Source organism: Tamandua tetradactyla, chromosome X, assembly GCF_023851605.1.
Source record: "Tamandua tetradactyla isolate mTamTet1 chromosome X, mTamTet1.pri, whole genome shotgun sequence".
NCBI classification, from domain to species: domain Eukaryota; kingdom Metazoa; phylum Chordata; class Mammalia; order Pilosa; family Myrmecophagidae; genus Tamandua; species Tamandua tetradactyla.
This window is the reverse complement of record NC_135353.1, coordinates 34,267,632-34,288,510: the sequence shown is the minus strand read 5'-3', so window position 1 is coordinate 34,288,510 and position 20,879 is coordinate 34,267,632. Positions and strand designations below refer to the sequence as shown.

General features: G+C 36.0%; 1 protein-coding gene across 4 annotated transcripts in view; it reads right to left on the bottom strand.

Annotated features, from left to right (window-relative positions):
- Positions 1–13,079: 13,079 nt before the first annotated feature.
- SMARCA1 (SNF2 related chromatin remodeling ATPase 1) overlaps positions 13,080–20,879 on the bottom strand; it is a 106,751-nt gene continuing 98,951 nt past the window's right edge. Inside the window, exons 23-24 of one of the 4 annotated variants that reach the window (XM_077144853.1) lie at positions 14,626–14,767; positions 13,080–13,556 (exon numbers count right to left, since the gene is read on the bottom strand). In XM_077144853.1, coding sequence (XP_077000968.1) covers positions 14,633–14,767 — 135 coding nt within the window. In that variant the 3' untranslated portion in view covers positions 13,080–13,556; positions 14,626–14,632. Of the gene's footprint in view, positions 13,626–14,625; positions 14,768–20,879 lie in introns of all 4 variants that reach the window. The other 3 variants (XM_077144852.1, XM_077144855.1, XM_077144854.1) reach the window with 3 other exon arrangements.

Below are 20,879 nucleotides of genomic sequence, written 5' to 3'. Positions count from 1 at the left end.
CACTTGGGTGGGTCTTGATAAGTTTCTAGAGTCCTATAAAAGAGGAAACATTTTAGTGAATGGGAGATTCAGAGAGAACAGAGAAGAACAACATAGCCACGAGAAGCAGAGAGCCCACACGCCAGTGACCTTTGGAGATGAAGAAGGAAAACACCTCCCGGGGAGCTTCATGAAACAGGAAGCCAGGAGAGAAAGCTAGCAGATGACACCGTGCTTGCCATGTGCCCTTCCAGCCGAGAGAGAAGCCCTGACTGTGTACACCATGTGCCTTCTCACTTGAGAGAGAAAGCCTGAACTTCATTGGCCTTCTTGAACTAAGGTATCTTTCCCTGGATGGATACCTTTGATTGGACATTTCTATAGACTTGCTTTAATTGGGACATTTTCTTGGCCTTAGAACTGTGAACTAGCAACTAATTAAATTCCCTTTTTTAAAAGCCATTCTGTTTCTGGTATATTGCATCCCGGCAGCTAGCAAACTAGAACAATGCCCAACAGATGGAGAATGCCAAAGGACATGATGACTGAGAAGTACAATGGTGAACGGTGATATATTTATATGATAGAATTTGGTACAGATACAAAAAAGAGAGAGGTTGAGGGGCACACAACGAACTGAATAAACCTTGGGGATAATAAGCAATGCAGAATGGGGCAGAAACAAAAGAGCAAATATGCTAATGTCTCTCTCAGAAAATACTTATAAACAAATGGAAGTCTGGATTGTGGGCCCTTTTAGCAGCCACGTTTGGTCTGAAATTATGGATATGTTTCTGGATTCTGAGACACTGAGCTATATGTGTATCAGCTGGTATTTCCCTGAACTTTGATTAGCTATGTGACACTTGAGTCCCAGAAATGGAGTACTGCAGCCCTGAAAGTTAGCACAGCTATATATAATAAAAGTTGAAGTAACTGAGAAAGAAATCAGGCCTCAATTAGAATTTAACAGAAGCCAATTTGGCTTGCTCTAAGGTAAATTAAATGTGGGGTAAAAGATGATACAGTTTATGTACTCCAGACCTTCAGGTGCTGTATGAAATCAAAGGCAGAGACACTTATTATGTCTAGAACCTACATTTTTTGTAACACAGTCTAAATCAGCCTCTCTGGATAGCTCTTTTAGACAGCCCAAATTCCTAGAGTTCAGAACGGGAATAAGGCCTTGAATTCTCTATGGGTTGGCATAATTCTGGGATACATCTCAGACTATGGTAAGTTGATAATTAAGGCTGACAAAGTAATAAGTCAAGCCTCCAATCTTGGCATTTGTTCATATGAAACTTAATCCCACAAAGGATAGGCTAAGCCTACTTAAAATTAGGCCTAAGAGTCACCTTCAAGAGAACATCTTCTGTTGCTCAGATGTGGCCTCTCTCTCTTGGCCGACATAGCAAGCAAACTCACTGCCTTCCTCTCTCTACGTGGGACATGACTCCAGGGGTGTGGATCTTCCTGGCAACATGGGACAGAAATCCTAGAATGAGGTGGAACTCAGCATAAAGGGACTGAGAAAATCTTCTTGACCAGAAGGGGGAAGAGTAAAATAAGACAAAATGAAGTGTCAGTGGCTGAGAGATTCCAAACAGAGTCGAAAGGTTATCCTGGAGGTTATTCTTAAGCATTAAGTAGATATCACCTTGTCAGTCAAAATGTAATGGAGAGGGTGGAGAGAACTGCCTTAAAATGTGGAGCTGTGCTCCGGTGGCCATGTTTCTTGAAGATGATTGTATGATGATATGGTTGTCACAGTGTGACTGTGTGGTTGTGAGAGCCTTGTGTCTGATGCTCCTTTTGTCTACCTTATCAACGGACAAGTAAAACATATGGATTAAAATAAATAAATAATAAGGGGAACAAATGTTAAAATAAATTTAGATTGAAATGCTGGTGATTGGTGAAGAGGAGGGATAAGGGGTATGGTGTGTATGAATTTTTTTCTGTCTTTTTATTGCTTTTTCTGAATTGATGCAGATGTTCTAAGAAATGATCATGATGATGAATATACAACTATGTGATGATAGTGTGAGTTATTGATTATATAACAAGAACGGAATGATCACATGATAAGAATGTTTGTGTTTGTATGTGGTTATGTATCATAAATAAAAAATAAATTAATTTTAAAAAAAGAAGTATTGGCCGAGTCCCAAAAGGATCTGAAGGGAAATATATACATGAAACTATTAAACTGTCCCATCTGGGAAACCCCAGGTACTCTCCCAACCACTGGAGACTCCCAAGAAAATATAGGCCAACTCCTGAATTTTGAGATTTATTCTTATGAAACTGATATCTGTAGAGGAGAAGCTAAGACTACTCATATTGAGGCCTAAGAGTTGCTTCCAGGAAGCCTCTCCGTTGCTCAGATGTGACCTTTCTCTCTCTAAGCCCAACTCTGCAATGAAAATCATTGCTCTCACCCCTACATGGGCCTGGCACCTTGGAATCAACAATACCTTCCTGACCAAAAGGGGGGAAAGAAGTGTAATAAAATAAGGCATCAGTGGCCAAGAGAGATCAAATGGAGTTAAGAGGCTGTTCTGGAGGATACTCGCATGGAAGCTTCAGTTAGATAGTGCTAATTGCCATGGTTTGTTAAACCCTAATCAACATCATTCCTGTTGTCTCTTAAGAATACCTAGGCTCAAACTGAGATTCTATAAAGGTTTCATGCACTAGGTTTGCCTTCCTGGAACATATAATTTCCAGAGGGTTCCAGGTCAGATAAATCCTGAAACATAGAGCAGCCAGCCTCTCCAGTTTATCAATTAATTACATCCCCCTGTCCTGCAGTGTGGATATACCTTCTCAACATGAAAAAGTCAGAACTGGCATTCCCCAAAGATCTCTATAGATTGGGGGGAGAAGGACTAAAGAAAAGGAAGCAGTATTCCACAGAAAATGGGACTTAACTAACAAGTATGGCTTCTGAATTACTATATTAATATTCCTTCTAGCCTCCAGTGTTTTGGAGCAGCTAGAAGGAAAAATATGAGATGATGAAATGGTAGCCCACCACAAACCCTGGGAGCAGTTCTGCAACTACTTGTTGAAGTGTGCTTTGAAAATTATTGCTTTTTTCCTTCTTTGTTTTGTTCATGTTATATTATACAATTAAAAAAAGTTTAAAAAATTTAGCATTCTGAAATTAAGAATATTTTTTTAAACAGGAATATTTCTAAAATATTATCAAATATTCCCAATAAGTAATTAATTTCACTTGCTTTAAACTTGTTTGGGATCTAAATGTCTACAGCATAGAAAAGAACTGTTACCAGGGTTTTACAACTCTGAAGTGATAATAACAGAACAGCTTATATCAGTTTTATTATTCTTTCCATGACTACATAGATGTTTTGATTCAATTTAGAAGGAAATAGGTATACCATCCTATTCCTTCAAATAAAATTACAGTGAGATATTTGGTTTTGATTAGGATTTGTTTACCTAAGACCCACAAGCTACTTTATAGTCACTTGGGTTGAGTGACAAACAGATATCTTAAAGACATGCAGTAAAAGTTAACTCCCATCATATCACTGTGCCTAGTTATTTCAAGGTTCCTCTGTCAGTTCCTTATCTTGCAGATTATTCCAATCTGCGAGGTAAGGTTGAACCAGCTACCCAGCCTTAACTCTGTATTTAGTGCACCTTCTAATTAATTTGCATATGTTTTAAGTGTACAGTGTTTGGATTTTACCTCTTGATAGCCCATTTGTCCCTGGTTCTGCTTTTAAAGATGTAGGGCCATGTGATCAGGTATCAAGTTGAGTAAGTACACAATTGGCATCGTTATGTTTCTGTGTCTTTTTTTAACTTCTCCCAAGAAGAGCTGCTTTGGTATAGACGTCTACCTGGATTCATATAAATAACTGAGCAGCAGTCTTGGAAAGCTTTCTGGAGCCTATAAGAACCTCAAGGGATTAGGAGAGGGAAGAGTAACAAAGGTTGCCTTTATATCTGTGAACTTGAAGCACATAAATGTATGTTTTGTAAAGACTAAAGTGATTATCAAACCAGGGCTTCCTGACCTTTGGGAGAGACTTTCATAAAAGTAGAGAGGAGCACAAAGTGAAGTTCATTTGGTTGGATTGCTTTATCTGGTTTCTCGTTTTCTTTCCATTTAAACCTGACTATAAGACTCTTCACCAACACTGTTCCAGCAGACTCCTGGTTGGGAAGCCCTGTATTGAATTTCTAGAATGTACCCAGTTTTCTCTTTTTTGTAAGTACTTTATACCTGCTAAAATTAATTTGTTTAATGCAAAACAAGACCTTGAAAGGTCAGTCATATTAGAGCTGGTTTCATTAATAGATACCTTTTAGGAAGACACTTTTTCCCTATGTAAGATGTTATACTGCAGATTTAAAATAAAGACTATCAAAGAAATGCATGAAGTGAAAAAAAATGGAAAGAAGGGACAAAAATGGTCACCATATATTAATAAACAGGTCAATTTAACAAGAAATCGTAACAACTATAAATTATATGTACCTAATAGCAATGCCCCAGAGTATATGAAGCAAATATTGACAGATTTGATGGGAGAAATAGACAGTTCTGCATTAATAGTAGAAGATTTCACTTCACCACTTAGAATAATGACTAGAACATCTAGACAGAAGATCAATAAGGAAATAGAAGCCATGACTGATACTCTAAACCAGCTAGATCTAACAGACATATATAAAGCACTTCACCCAAAAGTAGCAGAGTATATATTATTCTCTAATGCACATAGTTCATTCTCCAAGATAGACCATATGTTCAGTCACAAAAAGTCTCAGTAAATTCAAAAATATTGGGATCATACAGTGTACCTTCTCCAAGCACAATGAAATGAAGCCAAAATTCAGTAACAGAGAGAACTGGAAACTTCACAAATATGTGGAAGTTAAACAATGCACTCTTAAACAACCAATGGGCCAAAGAAGAAATTAAAGGGAATATGGAAAGCTTGAGACAAATTAAAATGAAAACAAAACATAGTAAAACTTTGGTATTCAGTAGAAGCAATGGTAGGAGGGAAATTCATAGTCCTAAATTATTACAATAAAAAAATAAAGATTTCAAATCATAGATCAAACCTCACAACTGGAGGATTTAAAAAAGAAGAGCAAACTATACCCACAGTGAACAAAATGAAGGAAATAACACAATTAGAGCAGAATAAATTATAGAACATAAAATAATAGAGTGAATCAACAAAACCAAAAGTTATTTTAAAAGACTGAGAAAACTTTAGCTATATTGACAAAAAAAATAAGATGCAGATAACTAAAATCAGAAATGTAAGGGGGGACATTTCTATGAATGCCACTTAAATAAAAATGATTATAAGAGGATACTATGAACAAAAGTATGCCAACGTATGGATAATCTAGATGAAATGCACAAATATCTAGAAACACAAAAACTACCTACACTGACTCACGAAGAAATAGAAGATCTCAGCAGACCAATAACTAGTAAAGAGATTGAATCAGCCATCAAAAACATCCCAAGAAAGTAAAGCACAGGGTCAGGTGGATTCACAGGTGAATTATACCAAACATTCTAATAAAATAAAACATCAATCCTGCTCAAACTCTTCCAAAGCATTGAAGAGGACAGAATACTCACAAATTGACTCTATGATGCCAATATCACCTTAAAACCAAAGCTAGGTAAAGATACCACAAGAAAAAAATTATAGAGCAATATACCTTACAAATGCAGACACAAAAATCCTTAACAAAATACTATCAAACCAAATCCATCAGGACCGAAAGTATCATATACCATTATCCAGTAGGATTTATCCCAGCTATACAAGGGTGGTTAAACATAAGAAAAGCAATTAACATATTACAACACATTAACAGAAGAAATACTCTGCATGATCATCTCAATTGATGCAGAAAAAATCATTTGCCAAAATCCAACACCTTTTCCTGATAAAAAATACTTAGAAAACTAAGAATTAAAGAAACTTCCTTACCATGATTAAGGGCATATATGAAAAAAAATCCACATCTAAATTATACTCAATTGTGAAAGACTAAAATGCTTTCCCTCTAAGATTATGAATGCCACAAAGATGCCCACTGACCCCCAATGTTTTTCATCTTTGTACTGGAAGTTCTAGCCAGAAATATTAGGAAAGAAAAAGAAATAAAAGCCATCCAAATTAGTAAGGTGAAAGTAAAACTTTCTCAATTTGCAGATGATATGATTCTATACATAGAAAATCCTGGGGGAAATAAAATATAACTAAAGCTAGAAGTAATAATCAAATCAAATTCATAAAAGTGGCAGAGTACAAGATCAACATGCAAAACTCAAAACTCAGTAGTGTTTCTATAGACTAGTACTGTACAATCTGAAAAGGAAATTTTAAAAATCCATTTCAATTGCAATTAAAAGAATGAAATATCTAGGAATAAATTTAACTAAGGATATAAATTGACTTGTATACAGTAATCTACAATACACTGCTAAAATAAATCAAAGGAAACTTAAACAAATGGAAGGACACTCTGTGCTCATAGATCAGAAGACTAAATATCGTTATGATGCCAATCTTACCCAAAGAGATTTACAAATTCAACAAAATCCCAATCAAAATTCTAACAGCCTTCTTTGCAGCAATGGAAAAGTCAGTCATCAAATTTATATGAAGTATAAAGGGCTCTGAATAGCCAAAGCCATCTTGAGAAAGAATGAAGTTGTAGGACTCACTCTTCCCAATCTTAAGACTTATTACAAAGCCACTGTCAAAAATCTTAATAAATCTTAAGATTTATTAAAAAGTTACATGCATGGTCTTGCACAAGGACAGACATATGGACCCATGCAATCCAATTGAGAGTTCAGAAATGAACCCTCACATTTATTGCCAAACGACTTTTGTCCTCTCAAATGGTACTGGGAAAACCAGATATCCATATGCAAAAGAATGAAGGTGTGGCCTTATGTCACTCTGTATACAAAAATCAAATCAAAATGGATTAAAGACCTAAATATAAGAACCAAGTGTAAAACTCCCAAAAGAAAATATAGGGAAGCATCTTCAAGTGCTTCTGTTAGGCAATGGTTTTTAGATTTTACACCAATTAGATTTTACACCAAAAGTATGAGCAACAAAAGAAAAAACAGATGAATGGACTTCATAAAAATTAAAACTTTTGGGCATCAAAGGACTTCACCATAAAAGTAAAAAGACAACCTACAGAATGGGAGAAAATATTTTGAACTCACATATAAGTAGGGGGTTAATATCCAGTATATTTTTAAAATTTTTAACTTAACAAAAAGACAAACAACAAACTTAAAAAATGGGGAAAAGACTTGAATGAACAGACATTTCCCCAAAGAAGATACACAAGTAGCTCAAAAGCACGTGAAAATGACGTCCAGGGGTGAATGTCTCCCTAGCTACATGGGATATATGACTCACAGGGATGAGCCTGGCCCTGGCACAGTGGGATCGACAATGCCCTCCTGACCAAAAGGGGGTAAAGAATTGTAACAAATAAAGTTCAGTGACTGAGAGAGTTTAAATAGAGTCAAGAGGTTACCCTGGAGGTTACTCTTATGCAAGCTTCAGTTAGATATTGCTAATTACCACGGTTTGCCAAACCCCAACCAAAATCATTCTCGCCAACCCTAAAGAATACTTAGTGCTTTATCTGAGATTCTACAAAGGTTCCATGCACTATGATTACTTTCCAGAAATCTACAACCTCCAGATGGGTTCCTAGGCCACATAAGTTCTGAAACCCAGAGGGGCCAATCCCCTTATCCCCTTTATCGACTTTATATAAGTTCCATCCCCGTATCCCATATTATCGACAGCCCTGTCGAATGTGATAAAATTAGACTGGGCATAGCCTAAATATCCCTAAAGATTGGGTGAAAGATCAAAGGAGAAAGTAGAGTTATAGCAAAAAACATAGGACTTAACAAATGAGTATAACTGCTGAATCATTACATTGATATTTCTTTTAGTCTTCAGTGTCTTGGAACAGATAGAAGGAAAAACCTAAAATTCTGGAATTGTAATCCATACCAAACTCTGAAATCTGTTCTATAACTAATAATAATAATAATAATAAAGCACATGCAAAGGTGTTCAAAATCATTAGCCATTAGGGAAATGCAAATCAAAACCAAAATGAGTTGTCACCCCACACCTACTAGTATTGCTACTACTCAATAAACAGAAAATTACAAATGCTGGAGAGGAGCTGCAGAAATAGGAACACTCACTCATTGCTGGTGTGAATGTAAAATGGTGCAGCTACTGTGGATGACAACTTGGGGTTTCCTCAGAAAGTGAGGTATAGAATTACCACACGACCCAGCAATCCCCCTTTTATGTATATACCCAAAGGAATTGAGAGCAAGGACTTGAACAGATATTTACACATCAACTTTCATGGCAGCATTAATCACAATTGCCCAAAGATGGAAGCAACCCAAGTGTCCATCAACAAATGAATGGATACACAAGGTATGGAATATGCATACAATGGAATATTCAGCTGTAAAAAGGATGAAATTCTGATACATGTGAAAACACAGATGAACCTTGAAGACCATGTTGAGTGAAATAAGCTACACACAAATGGACAAACGTGTATCTCACTGATACTAAAAAAATTAGAATAAGGAAATTCAAAGTCAGAAGTATCAGTTTGGGGTGATGGACATGTTTCAGTAATGGATGGTGATGATGGTAGCACAACATTGTGACTGTAAATATCACCACTGAGATATTTATTTGAATAGAGTTAAAAGGATAAATTTCAGATTGTTACTAGCATAAATTTTTTTAAAAAATTGTACTGTACAACACTATGGACTACAGTCAATAGTACAATTATATAATATTCTTTCATCAATTGTAACAAAGATAGCACAATTAATACAAAGTGTTATTAATGGAGGGAAGGCAAATATGAGAACTCTGTAATTTCTGCATGATTTTTCTCTAAACCTACAACTTCTCTAAAAAAATTTTTTTAATTTTTAAAAAGATAAAAATGGGCAGTAGTCCAGACCCTACCAAACATTTGAGGATCTTTTAGCCTCTGCCTAGTAATAATTTCCAATAATACAGCTAATATTGGTATGAGAAAATCTCAGTTAATGGAGAAAAATCAGAACCCAGTACTTTGTACCAGTGTAGAATATCCTGATCCAGTCATACCACCCACTAATTGTCACACAAAGGAATAATCTTAAAGGAACAAATTGATGATCTACTCTCTAGTCACCTCTCCTTAACCACACCTGACCTTTTTTGAAATACCTGAGGACTAAGAAAAGCTTTGCATACAAGGTAAGCATCTTAATTTGGGTTCCCTCAGAATCAGACTCTTGAGACAAAGATCTTAATGCAAGTAGTTTAAGAATTTATCCCAACAAATACCCATAGGGAAGTGAATTGATACAGGGAAAGGAAGGCAGTCAACAGAGTGTGTTTCAAGCCAGCTACTTCTGTGGGTGCCTGGAGCTTAATACCACATGTAAACTCTGGGGAACCATACCTATCACATAGAGTGATCTTGCTCAAAGGGTAAGATAGCTTGGGGTATTTATACACCAACACTCATCACTTTTTGGCTGAGAGCTATTCCCAGAGATGTTAACCCCCTAGTTCTTCCAAGGCCTTCCAAGGCCTTCCAAGGAGTAGAGAAGCCTTCCAAGGCCTCCGAAAAAAAATTCAAAGAGATGCTGACAGCTTGAGATCATCAGAACGACATGTGAAATCATTACGGCTGAGGGATGGACATGACAGCGTCAGCTACAAGTGTATTTGAACTACAGGAAAATTCTACTACTAATCTATTGGGAAGAGGGGTTGCTTAGACAGTCTAAAGCATAGGATAAAATTTGAAATTTAATAGCAACTTGAAGATTTCAGGCCTTGGAAAGATTAGAATATCTGGAGAGAAATAGACAACAGCATAATCATGGGGTTTGAAATTGGACCAGGAATGTGAGCTATTGGCTTTGGCTATTGCACCATACAAAGGGGATCAATAAACCACAGTGGGGACCTTTGCCAGTAATTGAAAGAACAGCATTTTATTCTGGTAACAGTGGATAGTTTCATCAGTTGAGTAGATGCTTTCTCAAATAAACACCCTGCAGCTAAGGGTTCAGTAACTCTTCTGTTAAATGGGAGGTCTCAGACTATGTACTAAATTTGGGGACATATTTCATGAAAGAATGCATGATCTGACAAATATTCAATTTTCCATACAGCATAACACTCAAGAGCCAGAGAGCCAGGGAGAAAGAAAAAACTCTGCAACAGAGAGTGAGATACAAATGGCTACGATGAAAATGTGATGACTGAGATCACCTTTAGTCTGGTTCTAAGTAAATTAGGGCCCCCAGTATCCAGTGGATCAGGATACATGCTTTATGAGGGACTTGGGGGAAACCCTAGGATTGTTAAGGAACTTATTAACCCCTTGTCTTCTATAGATCATAGGGGCCTCGAGGGGAAATAACACACTCAGTGTCCCTGTAGGGCTAATCATTTCCTTCCTTGCATGTTCTCCAAACAAGGAATTAGTTTGGATCAGATTCCAATATATGGATTAAGTGGGTGAGGTCACTGTGTTTTTCTAAGATTTCAGTCACGGATTTGGCAGTCTCTTGCTTCCTCTGGCCTCCAAGCAGCTGATATGGTATGCTGGCTAACTGCTTTCGCTTCCTTGACATGACAGTGTGGTCATGGGGACTAGCATCCCATCACATCTTGAAATACAATTACTTTGTTGGGACTTTTAAAATTTTCTATGGGACTTTAATTTCTCTGTGAAAATTTGGCAATAGGAGGAGTTTCAAATGTAGACTTGGGGCATTTTCTATCCCCAAGAATATATTATTAGACTATGTTATCATATGATGTTCATTGTATGGTCCTCCTTGGTAAACTGGATTCAACAATGTAGCTGCACATAATTTAAGATAAGAAACAGAATAGTGGATGAATTTTACACACAATATATAGTGTGGTCTTTAAATTAATATTCTGATTAAAACAATTTCACAGGTTTCTGAGGAAGATATCAGAAGCATACATTAAAGGTCTTGGGGGTCTGAAATTCACATCTCTTTAGTCTAAGAAAGGCTCACAGGTGCTATTATATGGCTTAGGGAAACAGCCCCATTAAAGGGCTAGAAGAACTTACCTTCAGATTTTCTTCCTTAGAGTAGACAGTCCCATATGGCTTAACTACTAATCCCTTTGGTTTAGTAGAGAGAGAACAAAAAGTAGAGAATGTTAGATTTCTATAAAGGGAGTTAAAAAACCCTAACTGTACCTGTCCTTGTCCTCTATCTTCACTCCTCTTTAAAAACAGAAATACTGAACTGATTGATCAGAGTCCAGTGCCCTTAATGGGCTGTTTTCTAGTGCATGGGACTTAGGAGTACCAGTAAAACACTTTCAGGTATCATTTTCTCCAGCCCAAGTGACAGTGTCTTTTTAAGTCTTTGGGGTGGAAAAATTCCAAGATTGGATTGTGGGCTTAAGAGAACTATATTGGGATTTGGAGCCAAAACCCCAGCTAGTGAAATATTTGCTTACCTTCACCTCTTTTGTGGACCTTACAGAAAGGGCAGCTAAGCCAAGTTTGACCTTGAGTCTCTGGGTTCTCTGATCTAATATCATCCAAACCCCTTCTCTTAATAGCACCTCAATTTTACACCAACCTCACCAGGGTATAAAAGTCTGAGTCCTAATGCTAGAAACAGTCAAAGGAATCATATCATTAAGAAATATAAAATCCGGACAATGAAGGAAGACTTGGAAGAGCCCAGCAGACAGTGGGTTGTCATTCTAAAGAAGATCTATTCTGATGTGGCAGAATCCCTACCAGAAGAATGAAGATGTGGAATTGACGACTTTGGATTCGCAGATAACGCAAGGTTTGCCAGTGGTATACAAAAGAATCTGATAGGAAATGAAAAAGACCTCGGTAGGGGGAGGGGGCAACTGCTGTGTTCCAAACCTTGTTGTGACAACTGACATCACTATCCTGCATTCACAGTTCTGCTTACGTGCTGTGTATTTCACACTAGATTCTGACGATTTTTCCTTGTTCCCTTTCAACATGACTCTGATTAATCCCACACTAACAGTTTTGTGTGACAGATGCAGCTTGTTTCCTCTGATGGCCCCTGCGGCAAAGGCAGTAATGTAAAATATACCATTTGTTCCACTCCATTTGCCAGGGTCTCTAGGACCACATGACTAGTTTTGGACAATGAAATTTAAGTGGATGTAACCTGTATCACTTCTGGACTGAGGCAGTGAAAAGCCTACTTGAGATTCTCTGGCCTCTTCCCCCCTCCCTGCATTTGCAGCTGGAAAGCTTGTCACACATGGCCCACATGGTGCAGTTATAAAATGGTGAAGCCTTAGGCAGCCTCGACCTTTGAGTAACTGTATATAGCACATGCCCTCCCATCCTCACATCCCATTAACTTGCATGGGATATACAGTGTGAGAGAGAGAAACAAACTTTTGGTGTGTAAAACCTGTGATACTCTGAGATTGGGACCAGAGCATAATTGTATTTCTAACAAATACAGCTCCCTTCTTCTCCATGTATAGCACTAATTTCATACTGTTAAATTTGTTGCAAATAAATCTACATGCAGTCCCCAGACTCCTATGAACTGGTTATATGGGACAGAAGATGATGCACAAGTCAGCAAGCACAGCTTTAACGGTCTACCAAATACACAGTAGTGAGCAATGCAATTCAGTGAACACAACTATTTTCTACTGCACAAAAAACAGGAAATAATTAAATTTCTTATAGACATTTCTTTATTATATTTTCCCACTTGGATATTTAGAGAATAATTTAAATGTAATGCATACTGACAGCAAACACAGTATCAAATATTAGGTTTCTTTTAATATTTTCCTTTTTTCACCCTTTATTCCTTTAGGAAAAAAATGTTTAGATGACCTCAAAGAAACAGTTATTATGCTAATCACAGTATGCAGTAACACATACAAGCCCATACTCAATAGGAAAGAAAGCAACAAAGAAGTAAAAAGTCTTTCTCCTCAAATCATTTTAATTCATTTTTCCACAGCCATATAAATTTAAAGTATGAAACAACAATAATACAGCTATAGAATCTAGGTTCTCTTTCAAAGCAGCGGCATATAAAACATAGAAAAGCTAAAACCTCAGCACAAGCTTCAGAAGAACAAGGACTGAGAGGATTTTGATGAAGACATGAAATGCACAAAATACAGTACACAAAAATACTAGAATGCAGAAAATATAAAGCTACACATTTCAGGTAGAAAGCATTGTAAAATATATAAAATATGCAAGAAATCAAAACCAAAGAAATTTTTCTTAAGAGTACCATGAATACACTGGAACTGGCAATTAAATTTGAAGATGGGAACAAGAAAATAGCAGTTTCCCATTTAAAACTTTATTTCTAGGCTTTAGGATTTCACCTTCTTGACATCCTTCTTTCCAGAGCTCTCAGTAGCTGACTCTGCTTTTCTTTTCTGTGACTAAAATGGAAACAGATTTAATGTTCTGCTCCAATATGCACATTTTTAAATGGCCCAACAATGTTAAATCTAGGATGTAAATGCATCAAAAAATAATTTTAACATGAATATTCACTTAAATGTTACACTCACAGTTAATGTTCTATATAACCCAACAAACTATATAACTCAATGTAAAATAACCTTCAAAGATTTTTTTTAAGAAAAGACATAAAATACCCTAAAAACCAGCTATCGTGTGTCTACTTACACAAAAATGAACTCTATCTTAAATAATTACTTAATACTTAAAGTTTTCTGAACAAAATTTCATTTACGAGTATATTATTTCTTAAAAACTTATGACAGATTTAACATACCATATTTCATAAATTCTATGATGCACATTTCTTTCACTCTTTAACATCTCTGAAATGAGAATGCATCTTACAATTGATGACAAGTTATAGTTACCTGGCAGCATTTTTTTCTTAGTAGTACATAAAATAACGCTGCACCTTACAATGGAAGGCATCTTAAACTTGATGAAATATGGTAGTTTATTTAACCACACTCAAATAATATGATTAAAGAGTATTTTAAATTGTAGCTATACAAGGCATCCTGACTAGATTAAAATCAATTTAACTTATTATTAAACAGATTAACTTATTACCAAATAAAGCTTTACTGTTTACTCAAAGTTCCCACTTGCACTCTTGGTTCCACAAAGTTCAAAAAATTTACTTGAGCAAATCAGAACTCCTGGTATCAACCACAGCCCCACCCTTTCCCACTTCCACCCCTCTCCTCACCCCTCCCTACAATATCTCTAGTTTCAATTCAAAGGATTTTACTTGCACTGCACTTTTGCTTAAATGCACCAGGAATTTTTAAATACTGAGCTCTGTCACTAAGGAGCTTCTAACCATATGTTCTACAAATAAACAGGAAATAAATGGTTGTGACATAATTCTTTATCTGTCAAAAGCAAATTAGTATTTTATAAAACCAGTTTTTAAAATTATGTCTCACTATGGCTTTAACATAAATTATGCATTTTAATTATGTAAAAAAAAATGGGATCTACCTAAAAGTTAGGAAAATGCTGAAAATTTTACCATTGGCGTTTTAGTTGCCCGTTTCTTCTTTTCTGCTCTCTCTCTTTCCTCAATTTCCATATTTTCCTTCTCAATCAATGAAATCAGAGTATTACAGCGTCTCTGGAATTCCTAAAACAAATAGTAAAAAGACTTTAACTTCTGTAGCCCAGTGATATTCTTTTTTAAAAAGCAACAATTCCATAACTGTATCATTTCTGGGGTACACAATTTCCAAAACTGGTATTTTCAGAACAGTAATCATACAGGGTATTCATAGATACCACCAAAAATAAGGGATAAAGGGAAGGGGTAAATATCATTCAATGCGGGAATAATTACAGAAACTGCAGCACATCCAAAACAGGAGCTACGACTTGGTAATAAAAAGGAATGAACTACCGATACAGACAACAACCTGGATGAACCTCAATGAAATTAAGTTGAGTGAAAAAAAGCAATCTCAAAAGATTACATACTATATGATCATTCATATAACATCCTTGAAATGGCAAAACTATAAAAAACAAAGACCAGATCAGTGGTTGCCAGAGGTTAGGAAAAGGACAGTGGAAGGAAAGAATTGTCAGTATAAAGGGACAGCACAAGGGACACTTATGGTGTTGGTGATTATGCAAATTTACATGTGATAAAATTGCACTGGACTACACACCCATACACACAGGCACACAAATGGATGCATGCATAACTGACAAAACCTGAATAAGCTCTATGGATTGTACTAATGTCAATTTCCCAGTTGTGACATTGTACCATAGTTACGTAAGACGTCACCACTGGGGAAAACTGGTGAAAGGTGTATGGGCCCTTCCTGTACATTTCTTTGCAACTTCCTGTGACTCAACAAATATTGCAAAATAAAAAGTGAACCAAAGTTACGTAAACAAAAAATAATAAAATAAGGGGTGTTTCCTATGGTCAAAATAAGTTCTGGAAGTACAAGGTTTATAACAGCTAAACAGACTTTTTTTACTATAGGATTTCTCAGAGCTTTTAAATTCCTAATAAGCACTATAAATCTCTGAGTGGAAGATAGAGGATACATCAGTTTCCAAAGCTGTTTAACCAACACAACTCTCTTACAGGGCAAATTATAGGACCAGAGATCTAAGGAGAACATTTCAAGAAACATTTCTGTACTATTAATTCAGTATAAACAAAATCTGAAAAGATTTTGCATTAACCTTGCTATTGCCTACATTTCACTGCAACAAATCAATGCATCCAAACTATAAAGAGTTTTTATGAACATATGGTGAGCATTAAACACGATTCATTAATATATAAACTCATATATTATTAACCTTGCACAAGATACTGTATTTTAAAAGGTAAAGAATAGTTTAATATCATGGGGTAAATTTTAAAAATTAATACATGATTCCTTTTCCATGTAAGCAAAAAGTCTGACAAAATACAAAATACCTAAAAATTCAAATGAAAATGTAGGTTTACTGGCCACTAAGAGCCCCAACAACAAAGGTTAAAGTACTGAAACAGAAAAACCACAAAAATTTAAAATGTCCGAACATTTAAAAAGTTTCACTCAAAACTAAATGATCAAACAAATGCAAAGGAAAGCAATGTCATCTTTAAAATCTCAGCAATGACACATGCATGTATGTATATATGTGTGTGCCCAGTGTTGACAAAAAGATGGGGAAATGGGATTCTCATTCACTGATGATGGAATGTCAGTATCTTCCTAGAAAGCAATTTGGAAGTTCAGTGAAGCATTTTTAAAACGTTCGTACCCTTTGACCCAACAATTCCACTCACAGAAAATTAACTATACAGAAATATAACTATACAGAAATACTAAGGAATGTACCCAAGGATTTACAAAAGAATATTTAGAACACACGGAAATACTAGGAACTAATTAAAATTCTGGTAATTTGGAGAAGGGATGCACAGATATGTCTTATTGTATACTTATGTGTACACAGAAATAACTGAAAGAATGCTGACTAAAATGTTACTAGGGGTTAATAGTAGCTATCTCTAAGAATAGGACTGTGCTGGTTTGAAAGGATATATGTCTCCTAGAAAAGCCATGTTTTAATCTAAATCTCATTTCATAAAGGCAGAATAATCCCCATTCAATACTGTATGTTTGAAACTGTAATCAGATCATCTCCCTGGAGATGTGATTTAATCAAGAGTGCTTGTTAAACTGGATTAGGTGATGACATGTCTCCACCCATTTGGGTGGGTCTTGATAAGTTTCTGGAGTCCTGTAAAAGAGGAAACATTCTGGAGAATGAAAGAGATTCAGAGAGAACAGAGAATGCTGCAGAACCACGAAGCAGAGAGTCTGCTAGCAAGCACTTTGGAGATGAAGAAGGAAAACACCTCCCAGGGAGCTTCATGAAACAAGAAGCCAAGAGAGAAAGCTAGCAGATGACGCCTTGTTGGCCATGTGTCCTTCCAGCCGAGAGAGAAACCGTGATTGTTTTCACCATGTGCCTTCTCACTTGAAAGAGAAACCCTGAACTTCATCAGCCTTCTTGAACCAAGGTATCTTTCCCTGGGTGCCTTTGATTGGACTTTCTATAGACTTGCTTTAATTGGGACATTTTCTCTGCCTTAGAACAGTAAACTAGCAACTTATTAAATTCCCCTTTTTAAAAGCCATTCCATTTCCAGTATATTGCATTCTGGCAGCTAGCAAACTAGAAGAAGGACCTCTGTTAACTTTGATTTTCTTCTTTATATTAGTCTGAATTTTGCAAATTTTCTACAGTTAGTATATATGTCTTGGGCAATCTGCAATGTGTTTTTTAAGAAATGGCAAATTTTTTTTTTAATAAAATTTTATCTTTCCAAATTAAAGCCAGAAAAAATGGCATAAAACAATAAATGTTAAATGCAGAAATATTATCAACTGTCCAAGCATTTTCTACTCTCCAAATCAAACCCAGAAAGAAGCAGAAAACTAAAGACAGTCTAGGCAGAAAAAAATTACTCCTAAACAAAGCACTGTTTACCTATTTAAAATGACCTTAAAATACACTGGTGCATTCAGGTTCCTTGTGCATCCTCAGTGCGCCTGAGGTTAAATAACTCAGGAAAAATAACAATAGAATTTTCCATGCCAAAACAATGGTGATATCTTTAATAAGCAGACCAAATACTCTTCATAGCTTCATTCAATAACATACATACAAATTAAACAGCATGTTATTCAATTTATCTATTATACAAAGGGCTGTTGACCTGATCATATTTGATCCTTGGTTTCTAGGGAGACTAGAAAGACTTTATGTAAAGCTGATTCTTCAATCATTAAGCTACCCCTCTAGCTATTATTAGTCTCAATAAATAATAATAGTTGCCCATGATTACAGATATCTTTAGACACATTCATGGTTCATATGTGTGAATCAGGAGAAAAAAAAACTAAGACTTTTTAGAAAGTCTCATATGCAGGAAAGTAGAACAGTTCAAAATGATTATAAATAAACTGTAAAATAAGTGCTTGCCTTCATTCTTTTTAACTTATCACTTAGTACGCCAGACAGAAAAATAACCTAACTCTCTGAGGAGGGCACCAAGGAATAGGCAAGATATTGTATCATAAGCAGAACACTAGCAAAAGCCAGAAATTGCAAGGTAAAAGACCAGATCACCCATAAAACAGGGGATTCCCTTTTTGAATAACTAAGTGACTATGAAATGACTATGAGAAATTTTATGTCAAAAAGAACTTTCATTTTATAATTTTTTCTTTTACACATCCCCCATAGATTCTTGTACCTCTTTATTTTCCAATTTCCCTGGGGTTGCAGGGAATGTTTTGTGGAGACTCTAAAAAATGTTTCCATAATTCTATATTCTAATTTTCTCTCTTACCATTCTCCACACTGGATTTAGGAATGAACTTGGGGGGAGAAAAACAGCACATGATAGAAAGGAAGGAGATGCAAAGCAATAAAGACGATAGAAGTGAATAGGAAAATGACAGAGGGAAAACGGTTCTGTAGTGTTAATAACCTGTGCGAAAGAAAAAAGGGTATTCTGTGTTCAAACGTATGGGAAATACTGGATTTTAAAAAGGTTAAACAAATTTCTACATAGCAGAACTTCTCAGAGCTTTTAGCATTGTAGATTTCAAGTGTCATGAACAAGATTTAGTGACAGCATTTTCCAAATCTGAAAACAGAACCCTATTTCTGCATATCATGTATTTGCATATCCTGGAACAATGTTTTACAGAAACCACTTTGGGAAATGGTGCACAGAGGAATAGTGATGGACAAGGCTAAATTTGGATCAAAGTACAAACAACCTAGAAATTAAAAACAAAGAACTAAGAAATTTTAATTCAGATAACAAAAGGATCTCATCAACAGTTTTCAAGCAAGAGGAGTGATGTAATCAGAGGCATATTTTGCACTTGGAAATCTTCCCTTGTAACAGATTCTCACCAGTGGAAGTTCATAAAATTATAGACTCTAAGGAGTAGAAAGGAACTTAAAAAAATTATTCAAGTTGATGCTTGAATCCCTTCTGCTAAATAGTTGTCCAGACTGCCTGAATTCTTCCAATAATGGGGTATTCCCTAATCCCCTTCCCAAGCTGTCTGTTCCAAATGTAGACAACTCAGTTACAAATGTTCCTTATGCAGAGCTATAATTTTCTACCTGTGGTTTCCGAGAATTGCTTCTAGATCTCCCCTTTGGAGTCATAGAGAAAAAGCTGGTTTCTTCTTCTGTACAATAGCATTTCAAATATTTCAAGGCAGCACTGGTGCCTTCATCACAACTACCACCATACCCCCAAACACACATGGAGAATTTTTTTTGTTCTTTCAGGCTATATTCTCTGCCTTTTTTTTTAACCTATTTTTCATTTATCACTTTTCTTAAAGGGCAGCGTAATACTTATATCAACACTAGGTTCTGTCATAGCCTTTCTTCCCTTTTTCTTATGCATATTTTTAAACCATGGGTTGACAACTATTTTTGTAAAAGATCTGATCATAAATATTTTCAGCTTTGCGGGCACAGTCTCTGTCACAATGATTCAGCTCTACAATGCCAGCACAAAAGTAGCCACAGGCAATATGCAAACGAATGAGTGCATCTGTGTTCCATTAAAACCTTACTCACAGACACTAAAATTTGAATTTCGTCTAATTTTCATGTCACAAAATATTATACTTAGGGGTTTTTTTCAACTATTTAAAATGTAAAAATTATTCTCGGCTCACAGGCTGTAGAAAAACGGGACACAGGCTACAGTTTGCCAGCCCCCATTTTAAACTATAGACTTTTGGATTTACCTTAAACAAATTGTCCTTCTGCCTTGAATTTTTCATAGCTTTCTAATGGTTTATGAATCTATTCAATGCAAAGTCATCCAAGTTTCAACTTTTGAATTCAAGGATGTTGTCTTAGTTTCCTTGACTGCTCAAGCAAATATCATGCAATCAAGGTTTGCTTAAATAATGGGATTTATTAGTTCACAGTTTTGAGGCTAGGAAAGATTCAAATCAAGGTGATGTTTTCTTCTCAAAAACTGACATTCCGGGGCTGAACTGCCACTGATCCTTGGTCCTAAGCTTCTATGTCATATGGCAATACACATGGTAGCCTGCATTGCATTCTTTTTCTCTTCCGGGCTCTGCTGACCAGCTTTTTGCTTCCCATGACTTTCTATCTGTCTGAATTTCATTTTGTTTATAAAGAACTCTATTAATAAAATTAACACCCATCCTGTTTCTACTGAGCTGTTTGTATATAACCTGGTCATTCCCAGAAACTTCAGGTACTTATGTGACACCTGAGACTCAGAGCTATAGCACTGATGCTATGAAAGTCAACAGTACCCCATACAGGAACCGTTTAAATATTTGAAAAGGGATCAAACTTCAACTAGAGATATGAAGGAAGTTGATCTGGATAGAATTAAGGTAAATCAGAATACAGGGTAAAGGATGATAAGGTCCATATTTTAAAAATTCAACTTCTATGTGAGACCAATGGGAGAGATGTTTATTTGGTACAAAATTTATATTTTTGGTAGCACAATACCTACTTTAACGTGTACGGTCAGTTTAGTTGAATACCGTAAGTACATAGAATCTTAAATAGGGCATGAGATCTTGTTATTTTGTCCAGGTTAGTGTGATGCCCTGATATATCCCAGAGTAATACGGGCAGTGAATTAAAAAGTACTTGCAGACTTCCGGAGAAGATGGCGGCTTAGTAAGACGCGC